This window comes from Epinephelus moara, chromosome 7 (assembly GCF_006386435.1).
Source record: "Epinephelus moara isolate mb chromosome 7, YSFRI_EMoa_1.0, whole genome shotgun sequence".
NCBI classification, from domain to species: Eukaryota; Metazoa; Chordata; class Actinopteri; order Perciformes; family Serranidae; genus Epinephelus; species Epinephelus moara.
The window spans coordinates 5,551,961-5,565,698 of NC_065512.1; the positions used below are offsets into that span (position 1 = coordinate 5,551,961).

Here is a 13,738-nt window from a genome sequence, read left to right on the forward strand (position 1 = left end):
GCTGCCGTGAGAACACGAACCAACTCTAGGCAATTATACAACTTTGGAACAACATGAGTCCCTGATTCAGACCAAAGGAGACCACTCTAGGGCTGACAGCAGCCTATAGAGGAGAAGATCTCTTCTCATATCAGTCTCCCATATCAATTAGACACAAAAAAAGACACTCATTAACCTCAGGGTGGCGCTGTAACAATCATGTTTATATTCTTGCAGTTACCTTAGAGTCAAAATTCTTTCACCATTTCAATCTCTCAATTCATCTTCATCTCTGCTCCAAAGGTCCTCTGCTCTAAATAATACCTCAGTTCTTGCGACATTTTCTTCAGTCATCCCAAAACTTTGGCAGCATCATCTGCAGACATCGATAATTTAAACTTATCAAGGATATTCTGATTTGAAGTTTTACATTTTTAAACATTTGTCTTTAAGTTCAATTTGACATAAATACTCATGAATCAAAAACTGCTCAAGCAGTCGTAACCAAACCAAACTAACCACCATTTCAAATATTCAGAATCAAAACATTTTTAAAACTCTAACTAAAAAAAAATGGAATCAGTGTGTGGGGCTGTGGCTATTTCCTGGAAGCAGTAAGAACCAATGTAGACCTGGTGTGTGCTGAACCCATTAGAAAAAGTTTGTTGGTCCATGTTTATACCAGCGTTAGTGAAGAGGAGGCAGTGGAAGGTATTTACTGATTGTGCATACAAGTATGTTGCAGAAACACGTTTGTGTCTAAATCTCCATCTGCTCCTGCGCTCCTTCTCTCTCTCCTCTGACTCTGACTCTCTCAGGACAAACTGTGTCTCCCTCACCACATCCTGGAGGAGAAGGGTCTGGTGAAGCTGGGCATCACAGTGCAGGCTCTGGTGGACGAGGCGTCCTCCAAACAAACCCTCCTGACGTGAGCTTCCTCTGACTGACACCAACATCAAACACACACCTGGATCTGAACGCTGACACGAAGCTGCGACTCACCTCTGTGCTCATTCTGCATCCCTCTCTGTAACAGAGTGCTTTATTAGATTTAAGGATGCACAGTGGTGTTAAGGGAACTAAAGCAGTCAGGAGTGGGTTTATTTACTGGTCTATGAGAGGGAACTGGGGTCAGACAGACCGGGGAAGAGCCGACGTGTTCAGGTGTTTGACTGCTTCCAGGTGATCTCTCATCATTATGATGTTTGTAAATCAGTTTCAGGGGACGGGAGTGAAAATGATCCCTGATTTCCTCCATTTCTTCAGGTAAAAACAACACACACAAACTGAAGGGCATAAACACAACCACATGATTTCATGTTTTAATTTTTTAAAGACATTCTGACACTGGTTGGCACCAAACTGATGACAGAGTATTAGAGCCGCTGTGGGAGAGCTACAAAACGCTAAACTAAGAAGAATAAAGTCACAATAATTCGAGGGGAAAAAATGTCATAATATTATGAGAATAAAGTGGTATTAGGGAGTACACAGGAGAAATAATAATACAAGATAAAGTCACAATTTTACAGCAGTATTTGTAATATTTTCAGAATGAATTTGGCTTTATACTTTAAAAAATCTGACTTTCCCTCTAAAAAAAATACTTTCTTTATCATCAAATTATAACTTTTTTCTTGAAATTTCAACTTTATTCTTATGTTACAAATTATTCTTAAAAAATGTGAATTTTATTCTAAAATGTATTTGGGAATATTAGAAGATGAAGTCATAATTTGACTACAAGGTGTTATATTTTGAGATTTAGTTGTAGTTTTGTTAAAAAAAAAGTTGTAATATTTTGAGAAAGTATTACAAGATGTGGCTTTAAAATAAGACTTATTGTGAGAAGTATGATTTTCGTCAACATTTTTTAATATAATATGCCTTTTTCTTTTCACAATATTAGATTTTTCTCTTAATAAGAACAATAAAAATCCATTTGGATTTTTAAAAAAAAATGCTAATATTACAATTAACATAAAGTCAGAAATGACAAGCAGATTTGTAATATTTTGAGATTTATTTGTGGGTTTATAGACAAAGTCTATAGAAGAGCCACTTGCTTTTATGCTTTTAAAAATGAGCCTTTCCTCTTTAAAAGTATGATTTATGTCATAAAATTTTAAAGTTGTACTGTGAGTTTTTTTGTGACATAATGACTTTATTCTCACATTATAACGTGTTTTTCTATTTAAAAAAAAAAAGAAAAAACTTTATTTAAAAGTTTACTCTAAAATGTATTTGAGTGTTTAAAAAAGTAATAATATTACAAGATGAAGATTTAACAGTGACAAAAATATCTGTAATATATTTTGATTTAGTTGCGGTTTCATTAGACAAAACCTGAGAATCATGACAATAAAATAGCAGTATTAAAAGACGTGACTTAATTCATGTAAAAATAAGACATTCCTTTTGAAAAGTGTGATTTTTGTCATAAAACTTTTTTTTTATTGAAATACTGACTTTATTTTCACAATATTGCATTTTTTAAGAAAAAATAAAATATGTGGGAGTAAAAAAGTAATAATTTTGAAAGACAAAATCACAATTTGACAAGAATATTTATCAATTTAGGTTTTATTAGACCAAATCATAATTTTTTAAGAATAAAGTTGTTTTTACAAGACATAGACATTCCTCTTTAAAAAATATGTTTGATTTTTGTCCTTCTTTAAATTTATTTTAATGCTGACTTTATTCTTATAATATTACATATTTTTCTTTAAAAATAACAACTTTATTCTAAAATGTACCTGGGCAGAAAAAATACTAATATTACAATTAAGATAACTTCATAATTTATATTATTTTGAGATTTAGTTGTAACTTCATTAGATACTGTAATATTTTAAGAATTAAGTAGTAATATTACAGGATGTTGCTGAATTAAAATTGGTCCAAATTGTGATTTTCCTAATGAGAAAGATATTTGTGATAAAAGTTTGACTTTATTCTCATAATACTCAATATTTTTCTGATAAGATTGAGACTTTATTCAAAAATTCTGGGATCTTTTTTCAGTAACTGTGGCTCTGGTACTCTGCTGAACAAGAACAGGTGCAGGGACACATTAAACATCTGGATATGTAAATGTAAATTAGATGAAGAGTGAGTGGAGCCGACGGTCTGAACCATTCAGCCCGCCGTCGTAGCACAAATTTCACATGGTGACATCATGCAGTCATTATTCTACAGATTATAGATCTTTTTCTTCCACTGAGGTTTCAGGTGACGTGTTCCTGGACTGTGTGAGTAAAACCAAAACGTTTGAGTCTTAACATAGAGGGAGACGACTTTTAACCACGACCTGTATTTAAACATAAAGATATTTATAATATAAAAAGAAGCTGTTTGAGTTGTTGTATACTTTCAAAAAGAAATATGCCAAAAATATTTTCTCTAATATATTTTAGGTATAATTGTTTTCTAAACGTTGTACTGACGTTGTGTGGAGCTCTGTGCACGTCCCTGACGCAGGTGTGAGTGTGTTAACCTGCCGCTGTGGGACACTAATCTGTGTTTATCAAGACAAGTCCAGCTCAAATTTGCTCTTTTCTCACCTGAAGAAACACAAGATGGCATTTTTAAGATTTTTTCAGACTTCAGCAGTTTGTTTGTTGATGTGCCAAAACACATGTATGTCTGCAAGCCGATAAACCCCAAATTATTTAGATTTATATGTAAATACTGATCAGCTTCCACATTGCAAAACACTTGATGAATACCAGAGCTGTGTTTTAGGTTTGTATATTTCAGGATGAGGCGGCTGCAGAGTCAGCGAGGGTGAGATCTCATGCAGCAACACCTCCAGCTCAGACGGGCCAGATTGGACTTTTTAAAAAACTCTTTTTCAAACTCATAACCACTGAGTTTTGTTCCCTGCACAGTAAATTCAAAGCGAATATTGTAGCAAAGAGTTCCTCACACATGCTCAGTGTGTTTCCTGTGAGTGTGTCCGGAGCTGTGAGGTTTCAGGTCGGAGCTGCTGCTGTGTGAGATCAGAGATTTTGTGACTCAGGGTCACGTCGGGTTTACTACACTGTTGATGCTTCATTCCACAGCCTGCTACGTCAACAGTATATGTGTGTGTGTGTGAGTGTGTGAGTGTGTGAGTGTGTGAGTGAGTGAGTGAGTGAGTGAGTGAGTGTGACTGTGAGTGTGTGGCCTTGTGAATCGTGGTAGTACAGACCATGCTGGACACTTCTAAAGGGGCAGTTAGTAACAGCTGACTGTTATCGACCTCTGCTGGCAGCTTTCTGCAGAACTGAAACACCATCTTCTCTTATTGAACTCCTGCTGCTCAGGATGGTTTATACAGAAATCTAAAAATAACAATGTCATGAGGTGAAGGAAAAACATTTAGAAGAATTCATCAGGCCTTAGAAAAAAACACAGTGCTGAGAGAATTCGAATGCACTTACTCACGTCACGTCATGTAATCATGTGATAGTTAAATTTATTGATGTGGGTCTGGCGTGGTGAAACTATTATCTATTGAAAATGGACGACTAAAAGTACAATCTTCGCCTCATGCATTGTGAAGGCCTTTAAAGCCCAGACACACCAAACCAACTTCAAAGAACTAGCATTGACAGAATCCCCTGCTGTGCCGCCTCATGTCGTCCTGTCTCGGCCCAAAAGTTGCACGTGACCACACCGCAAAGACTACAGCTAACGGCTAACCAGCATATATGTTCTGCGCCTGCAGGAGAGAAAATAACTGACAGGAAGACCGTCTTGGTGCTAGTTAGCCAGTTAGCACATTAACAACACAACCCAGTGTTGAAAGAACAGAGCATATTTACTGTGCGCCAGTGAACAATAACACAAAGCATCAGGAAATGTTCTGCCAAAGAGACAAATAATCCGCCCGCATAGAACAAGTTTACTTTGGTCTCACTCCTTCTTGACTTTAGCTTTTTGTTTACTTTCCTCACTTCTGTTTCTCTTCTTGTGGACTGAGCTGAACTGCCAATTGGAGTGATGTCATTCTCTGACAGGCTCCACCATCACAGATACTGATTTGGCATGCTTAAACAGGCAAAAAAAAGCTGACGGGGGCAACCGTTTGGGACACCACGCAATAACTAGGGCGACAGACGCTCACTGACGGCCCAAACATTGACTGTTTGCTTGGTGTGTCAGGGCCTTTACACACCCGGGGGAGTAACAAAGAAATGACTGCCTGCTAATATTTGGCATCAAAATTATTCACAACTGCAGCAAAGCAAATTTCTGACAGTTTAAACACTTGTTCAGTTAAATGTTTTTAGGCCAATAGATTAACCAGCAATGATGCAACTTTGGGACAGTTAGCCGGGTTCACACTGGACGTAGAAGCACCACTAAGCAGGCAGATTTTTCATAGAGTGCTGCCTGCTCCTCTTCAGCACCCATGTCACCATTGCAGGTGCATGCTCTGCCCCGCTGGTCGCTTATGGCTGCAGCTTGACTGACTGTCTTGATGCAAGCATCGTTTGTTAAGCCCTCAAGCCAGATATCCCAGCATGCTTTGTGCAGCGAAGCAATCACTTCCAATGCACAATGAATGGGAGCAAATATTTGGTTGTGTATATTTGTGTGTATGGGGCACACACTGTGGCCCTGAGTGTGCGATGGCAGCGATTGTTTCAGCATCTGATCTTGTTTTTTCCACGAGTAAATCTGGAAAGAAAACACACCGATAACAATAAATTATGAACGATATATTGATACAATATCAGTGGTCTGATTATGATACATTTTAAGATATATATCCAGTGCTGTGTAGAGTTAAAATATTATAATGATTCTGACTCGTGCTTCAGGATTTTACTGAGTTGGTTGAGGTGGAGCTCATTTAGAATAATGATTATTTTCGTGATGAGTTCATCTGCTGATTATTTCCTCCAATAATCAATTGAGTTAGTGTTTAATTTATAAATTTAAAGTACTTGTAATAGAGTATTTTAATAGTGTGGTGGAAGTACTTTTACTGCAATTAAAGATCTGAATACTTTGTCCACCACTGCCAGATTATAACAGATTAGTTAAAACAAAGATTTTGTTAATGATCTTTTGAATGGAAGAAGTTACATGGTGATGAGTCGTGAGGACAGAGGACGTGATTGGCTGACACCAGTGAGTCATTAGTTTGTGGTTTGTCACATATTTACGTACTGCCCCTTTAAAAGCAAAGTCGTGGCAGGTCTGAGATCAGTTTGTGCTTTTCGTAAAATGCAATATTAAAACCACGTGACGTGTCGGACACTCTTGAACCTGCAGGCTCGTATGAATGAGCGATGATTTGTGTGCATCTGATGCAGCTTGGTATCCAAAGCTTGAGCTACTTTAAGATTCATCAGTAAAATAGATAAATAAAATAAAATAAATGCTTCCACTGGATCGATTTAACAGTTGCCAAAACAAACATTTACTCTCTTGTGATAAAACTTTATTTAAATGTACTATAGCCTGTGTACATATTATTTATCACAAGGACTTCCTGTTGTGGAATTAATGTTTTTAAGAAAAGCAGTTTATGTTTTTGTCTGTTTCGTCATGTACTGTATATCTCACCAGAAAACACTCACATCAGCAAACGTTAACACCTGAATAATCCACAGTATCGCACATATGATAAAGAACAGTAAATGTTAAACACTATGGGCAGCGTGGTGAAGTAAGAACACAGATAGTTTCATATTTATCAGCTATTAGTGTCTGATAACAGTATTATTTTTCCTCGTGGCTAAAATCTGTAAAATAGAGCAACTCATTGTCGTCTTTTGATCCTAATTTTAAATCATTTAGATTTAATTTAAAGCGCCTGCTGAGAACAGTCCAAACACAAAGATATCAGGATTATTATGTCAGAAAATACAGATGGTTTTAATAAATAATGATGATTTCTATCTGCTTGTCTGTCATCAACATTTCTTCGTATAATGACACATTTCATATCCACAGTTCAGTCTGTGTCACATCATCACAGTGTTTTTGGGAAAAAGCAATAAGAGCAGAGCGGCTGCTTCCCCGACAGAATCTGCACTTTAATCTTGGATATTTATATCTTTGTTTTGGCAACTGAGAAAATCTGAAATCACCTTTAATCTGAAACGAGAGCGAGCAGAGAGTTTGAAAATGTGACGCTGGTGTAAATTGTGTAAATGTGGTGAATCGATCCTGCTGAACGTGAAGCAGTCTTGTTGTTTTTTATGTCTCTTATTCTGTATATAAACGGCCTGTACTCACATTTTTGTACTTTTTCTGACTGGGAGGAAATTTATTTTTTATGTGACTTCTTTTGTTGATGTAACATACCCTTTTGTAACTCTTTGTGAACCTTTTTGTGTAATTTGTTGTACAGCAACTCAAATTTAAATGCATGAAATGTCCCTTTAATGTCGCCTTAACTGCTGTGAATACTGTATATAATGCACTGTATTTCTCATCACTTTATCAGTAAAGACCTCAACTGTCCAAACAAGTGCGTCTTTTCTTGTTGGATCAAACTGAGTGGGAACATTTCAAATCTGTGGATGTTCAAACTAAAATAATTTTACTGTAATCAATATAAAATTAAATCCTTTCACTACAGTTTAATATCAGTGACTGAACTTAAGTTAAATTGAGGGCTGTTGCTCAAAAATTATGGAAGTCCGGCCCAAAAAAAGGAGCAATTTCTGCATTTTTTTTTTTTTTTAATCTTTATTTTAATTTTGCTCAAAAATATGTTCTTGAGTTTGTTGTCTGAAACTTTTTGTGGAAAAAAATGATGTTACTTCTGTAGAACGATCTCAGTGGAATTGCAGTCCTTTTTGTCCCATGTAAGGTGAGAAACTACAAAATAATGGGGCCGAAAGTGACTTCAGGGACAATAAAATTATAATGATGGTAGAAAATAATTACAAGTTGACTACTTTGCACTGGGGACATGGTAAAATTGAGCATGTACTAAATGAGCTCTGTAAAGTTGAAAAAAAAAAGAAGTATTTTTTCAATTGCATTATTCTGTATTTATATGATAAATAATATTTTAATCTGTAGTTTAAGCCATTTTAATGCCCCCTGCGCTGGTGATAGCCAGACAGACAGAAATGTTGCTGCATAACAGGAATGGCCAAGGGCAGTGTTTTTTTTACACATATTTAATATACTTAGTATTTAAAATAAGAATATTCTCCCTTTTTGTGTAAATATAATTGTGCATTCCTGGATCAGTCACATCTCCAGTACATAGTTCTGTTGATTTTTACTTCCTACTGAGCATCATGGTTTGATGATGGCATGCCCTGAGGATGATTGCAATAAATTGCCCACTGCTCAATAAAATGTATCTGCCATCCCAAATCACATGCAGATGTATGTACAGTGCTGTGTAACTAATTACACATAATTAAATTACAGAATAAATGTAATGGTAGTCAGTTAGAGTCACCAAGAAAAAAATGCAATTAAGTTTCAGTTACTAATAAAAATGTTGATGATTACAAAGGTGTTACATCTGTATATATTATTTTCAGTAAATATTCTATATGTAGAATAAAACATTAATTCTGTTGCTTTGCCCCTTTTCACGGTGCAGGAATGCCTTTATTTTGGCAAAGCCCACTTCTGGATATTTTCCAGCTTTATTTACCAGTTTTACATTCATTAGAGAAGTGATCAGATGAAACGAGTTATTTCACTTAGAATAAAAAAAAGTTAGTTACTACATTTTTTAACAGGATAGCTAGGAGCCTATTACATTTCAAAAAGAAAAGTTAAGAAAGAGAAACTAGAAAATCTGCTGACTAAGACAAATAATTACAGTAAAATATCAAATACACAAAGCTAAAAAATTATGAAAAACTCTCCCATTTAAATGCTTTTTGTAATGAATTTCACTGACATTGTACATTTCTGAAAAATATGACTTTAAAGTCTGCAAAATAACTACTAAGAGAGGTGGAAGAACAAACCTTTAATTTAAATTGAAGACCATTTATATTTAATTAATTAATTTATTTATTCAAATTCGTTTATATTATATTATATTATTGTTAATTTTTTACAACTGTGCACTTTATTTTCTTATGATAATGTTTAATTTTAAATATCTTATTTTATTAACGTCAATCTGTGTTCCTGTTTGTAAAAACCTGCCCGTAAAAACCCCAAAGAAGAAGAATTAACAGACGTCACTTCCTGTTCTGCGCAGCAGCGACACGAGCTAACTATGGCGGCGATGGCGGAGAAATCAACGAAAGAGCGGCTGCTGTCTGTGTTGGATGATTTGGAGGTCTTATCTCGGTAAAGTTTAAAGTTTTATCTTCTTGTCGCTTTTATAAAGTTCATTACGGTGTTATTGTTTCCGGTGTGACGCGTTTATTCGGCCCGTTAGAGCCTGTGAAGCAGCAGCGGTGCTTGTAGCTAACGTTAGCCGTTATTTGAATTGTCTGCGTGTGTTTTTATTTCAGGGAGCTGATCGAGATGTTGGCTCTGTCCAGGGGTCAGAAACTACCGCAGCCGGGAGAGGACACACAGGTAACACACCACTCAGCACAATGAATGAAACTCATACACACACCGTCTTCATTCAGAACAATGGGCAGCAGAAGAGGAAATATTTACATCCTTTAATTCAGTGAAAGTATTAATACCACACTGAGAAAACCAGAGGTTGAATGTAACTAAATATATTTACTCATATAGATTTTCAAAGTACGTTTTCGTTACATGGATATACCATTAAATGCAGTTTTATACTAATACTCCACTATACAAAGGAGTGAGAAGTCACTGATTTTACATTGAAACTGACAGTTACAGTCACAGAGATGCTGGACCTTCTGTCAGATGAGAGGTTTTTCTATACACACAGAAAGATTAAAGTAACAAAGCACATAATTAGAATAACAGGCTTGTTCTTTTCCTTTGTAAGTGACTCCAGAATGAGGGGAAGTACTGGAACACATCCACAGTGAGAGTAGGGCCATTAATTCAAATCAAACCTTTATGTAAAAAGTGTTAATGTGTGTTTCTCAGATCCTGGAGCTGCTGGTGCAGAGGGACAGGGAGTTTCAGGAGCTGATGGAGGTGGCTCAGCAGCAGGGGAAGGTGCACCAGGAGATGCAGCTGCTGGAGAAGGAGGTGGAGAAGAGAGACAGTGACATCCAGCAGCTGCAGAAACAGCTGAAGGAGGCTGAACACATCCTGGTGGGTGGTGCTTTATTTTTATTTTTCCAGATTGATGTAGAAAATCGACATCTTGTAGATTAGGACTGTGCTGACAGACACATTCAAATATTGCATTGCACTACTTCTTTTCCTACAACCTTGATATTTATCATTTTGTGGTATTGTAGGTATGACTGTTGTTGGTTTCAAATGATGTTTAGAAGTCAAAATTTCTGCCAGAAACAGAAAAACAGAACAAAAGGTCTTCTGTAAAAGTTCATAGAAATATTCTGCACCATCATCTGTATTAGGAATAAGACTATGAATCAACATGAAAGACTTGACTGCTTGGCTCTGAAGTGATAAATTGTAATCATTCGTCCAAATCGAAGACTTCCAAAATGCATTCATTGATCAAATAAGAACAAAGTGTTGCATTGATGGATTACTGAAAGGGCCCATAGAGCACTTAGTCTCGCCACCAGACAATCAGAGATCTCCACCTTCTGATAGTCTGGGGACACTCCTTTATAAAGTGTGTTTAACACACCGGAGAAAACGGCCGGCAACAAAGCAANCTGAAATTGTATCCGCCCATCTAAACACAAAATTAGGGAGAAAGTCATCAGTCTTTAGTTAAGCAAAGCGTCTAAAGACTGATGACTACAGACTCGTGAGTCTGTAGGGCACTAGTGCATGGGCCCCTGTACCTCTGTTTGAAGTGACTGTTAACATTTCCTGTTGGAAAGTCCCAGTTAACAGACATAAATCAATCTCAAAGAGACACAAAACTTGCTGTGCTCCTATATAGGACAGGGGACCTTTTGCCTGTCCAGGTGAGGGATGGGTACCATTCAGATTTATACCGTGACACTGCACATGTCTGGTTTCTCACATTCTGGTTGCGACCTGCTTTTGTTCCGTCCCCATTGTCTAAAGCGACCATGAACACCTCTGGCAGCCGCATCGTAGCACTCTCACCCAGATGTGCTCTCGGGTACCACAATTTGGCACTGATGGATTTAATGTGAATCAGAACTCAGTAGTAACAACGTCATTCGGTCGGCTCCCTTAAAGGCATAGAGTTCAGTCCCCAACCCTGGTCCAGGGGCCCATTTTCTCAACTCTGTCCATGACTTTCACTTCACCTATATTTTACTTAACGTTGACCTGGCTTGGTTCTGGTGCACATTAACACGCACTCTGGTCCAGTGTTGGCCTGACGTTATTGAGCAGACTGTCCAGTGTTTGTAATTCGGGAGATAAATAATAGAAAGTTACTCGTTAATAACATCGATATGTTTCACACAGATCATTGCAGATTTTTTCTGTCCGTCTAAATCCTTCTCCTTCTCTTTAAGGCCACGGCAGTTTACCAGGCGAAGGAGAAACTCAAATCCATTGACAAAGCAAGGAAAGGTGAGCTATCACACTTTGTGATGAACGCTGAGGTTGTTGACTCTGGTTCTGTGTCTGACAGCGTTTTGACTTGTTCTCTGCAGGAAGCATCTCGTCAGAGGAAATCATCAAGTACGCTCACAGAATCAGTGCCAGCAACGCCGTGTGTGCGCCGCTCAACTGGGTACCAGGTAGGAGCCACAGACTCCTGCTCCTCCTCCTGCTCCTGTTCTCAGCTTTTACCTTACTGTTAACACACATGTCTGTCTCAGGTGATCCCCGCAGACCCTACCCCACTGACCTGGAAATGCGCAGCGGGATGCTGGGTCACATGGCCAACCTGCCAACCAATGGTGTGAACGGACATCTGCCAGGTGACGCTTTGGCTGCTGGGAGGCTCCCAGGTAAGACTGTTAATCAGAATCAGAATCAGAATCAGAAATACTTTATTGATCCCCGAGGGGAAATCATTTATGTTACAGTGTTAAGAGGTTTTTATTGTGAGAACATATGTTAGTTTTTTTATAATCTGACTGAAACGTTATTCTGTTTCCACTCTGTTCTTCTTTGATGGAGGATTTAATTTTCACCAAACCAGTCTGACGTATGTTCAAAGTAAAAGTCCTCCACTGCGCCTGTTACCTGTGTGAATTCACAGAATAACCGTCGTCTCTTCTGTTTGTCCTCAGACGTCTTGACACCTCACTACCCCTGGCAGTCCTCAGACGTCTCAGTGGGGATGCTGCCTCCTCACCATGGCAACGACTTCGGCCTGGAGCCTCCAGGTCACAACAAGGAGAACGAGGACGACGTGGAGGCCATGTCGACAGATTCGTCCAGCAGCAGCAGCGACTCTGACTGAAAGACAGAGACTCAGACTGTGTGTGTGTGTGTGTGTGTGTGTGTGTGTGTGTGTGTGTGTGTGAGAGACAGAGGTCACCACTGAGCAACATCAGATCAATAGGACTCGTACACACACCCGTTTTCTTATTTTTCACTGTCACGTTCCATCCATTTTCATCTGCTTATCTGAAGCTGAGTTGTGGGGGCAGCAAGCTGAGCAAAGTATTCCAGACGTCCCTCTCCCCAGCAGCTTTCCAGCTCCTCCTGGGGGATCCTGAGGCGTTCCCAGGCCAGACGAGATACTTAATCCCCACAGTATGTTGTGGGTCTGCCTGGGGGCCTCCCACCAGTTGGACGTGCCCGGAACATCTCTAATAGGCCCTTGTCATGTTGTTTAAATGAGTCAGTTGTTTACAAGCCTGCCTGTTTCCTCAGAGATATTCTGGGTCGTATTTCATATTTTAATCTGCAGTTTGTGCGTCTTTAAAGAGTCAGAGAGCTGCTGCTCCAGAGGAAACAGAGCCAAAGCTTTAGAGTTTCTACTGACAACAAGGAGGAAGGAGTGAAGGAGTGTGTCAGGTTTTCAGCCAGTTCTTAGAGGGATCCAGCTTTTTTTTTTTTTTTTAAACGGATTAGTTCGACATTTTGGAAATATTCACTTGCTGAGAGATAATGAGAGCGTGTATACCACTAACTATTCCGTAAACAGCCTGTATTTGCACCAGTTTGAGAGTTTAAACAAACTGTATGTCCTTTGTTTGCAGTTTAAACAAACTGTACGCAAATAACAACAAAATAAACAAAACTAACAAAGACAAACTCATATTCCAGGCTTCTACATGAAGATGTAATTAATGTAATATCCTTCGGAAGAGAAACCAAACCTCACGCTCTGACTTGCTCTTTGGTGACCCATGTTTGAAACTATCAGTGTGACTCGTTGTTGTTGTTGTCGGTTGTAGCAGAATTTCCACATGTAGTTTGAAATGTTAAATAACAACATCGACAAGTGCTGTTAATTTACCTCTGTGTAAATAAGCTTGTACATACTCAGCCCTGTAAATAAACACTCTTTGAATAGAAACTGTTTTTGCCTGTGGTTATTCGGCTGTGTTGCTTGTTTGCTTTAGACCTGAGAGGTGTCAAACAGACTTAAGGTAAAAGGTAAAAACACAAATGCAGATACAGATGATGTTACATCCATTATAAATGTATACTGTTCCCTCTGAAGATCACCTCTTCATGTTACACCTTGCATCTATTTCAAGTGCTTTATATTTATTTACGTGCTTATAACCAGCTTTCTCTGGCCCCAGTGTGGTTTGATTTTACTTTATTATCAGAGAAAAACATCTTTTTAATAAGTAGATGA

General features: G+C 38.0%; 2 protein-coding genes across 3 annotated transcripts in view; both read left to right on the forward strand.

Annotated features, from left to right (window-relative positions):
* lrch1 (leucine-rich repeats and calponin homology (CH) domain containing 1) overlaps positions 1 to 7,453 on the forward strand; it is a 117,881-nt gene extending 110,428 nt beyond the window's left edge. For both annotated transcript variants that reach the window (XM_050049651.1, XM_050049652.1), the window contains one exon: positions 798 to 7,453. In XM_050049651.1, coding sequence (XP_049905608.1) covers positions 798 to 911 — 114 coding nt within the window. In that variant the 3' untranslated portion in view covers positions 912 to 7,453. The remainder of the gene's footprint in view (positions 1 to 797) is intronic.
* Positions 7,454 to 9,124: 1,671 nt separating this feature from the next.
* med4 (mediator complex subunit 4) lies at positions 9,125 to 13,450 on the forward strand. Its single transcript, XM_050049654.1, has 7 exons — positions 9,125 to 9,258; positions 9,426 to 9,492; positions 9,994 to 10,164; positions 11,487 to 11,544; positions 11,628 to 11,714; positions 11,796 to 11,927; positions 12,213 to 13,450. The coding sequence occupies exons 1-7, from the start codon at positions 9,185 to 9,187 to the stop codon at positions 12,383 to 12,385; spliced, it is 762 nt and encodes a 253-aa protein (XP_049905611.1). The 5' UTR covers positions 9,125 to 9,184; the 3' UTR covers positions 12,386 to 13,450.
* The last annotated feature ends 288 nt before the right edge of the window (positions 13,451 to 13,738 follow it).

Excerpts from the sequence above, each read along its gene's own strand:
- med4 (XM_050049654.1), top strand. The coding sequence starts at position 9,185 with ATGGCGGCGATGGCGGAGAAATCAACGAAAGAGCGGCTGCTGTCTGTG. Across the intron at positions 9,259-9,425 it reads GATTTGGAGGTCTTATCTCG|GGAGCTGATCGAGATGTTGG; the intron begins GTAAAGTTTAAA and ends TTTTTATTTCAG. Across the intron at positions 11,715-11,795 it reads GCCGCTCAACTGGGTACCAG|GTGATCCCCGCAGACCCTAC; the intron begins GTAGGAGCCACA and ends TGTCTGTCTCAG.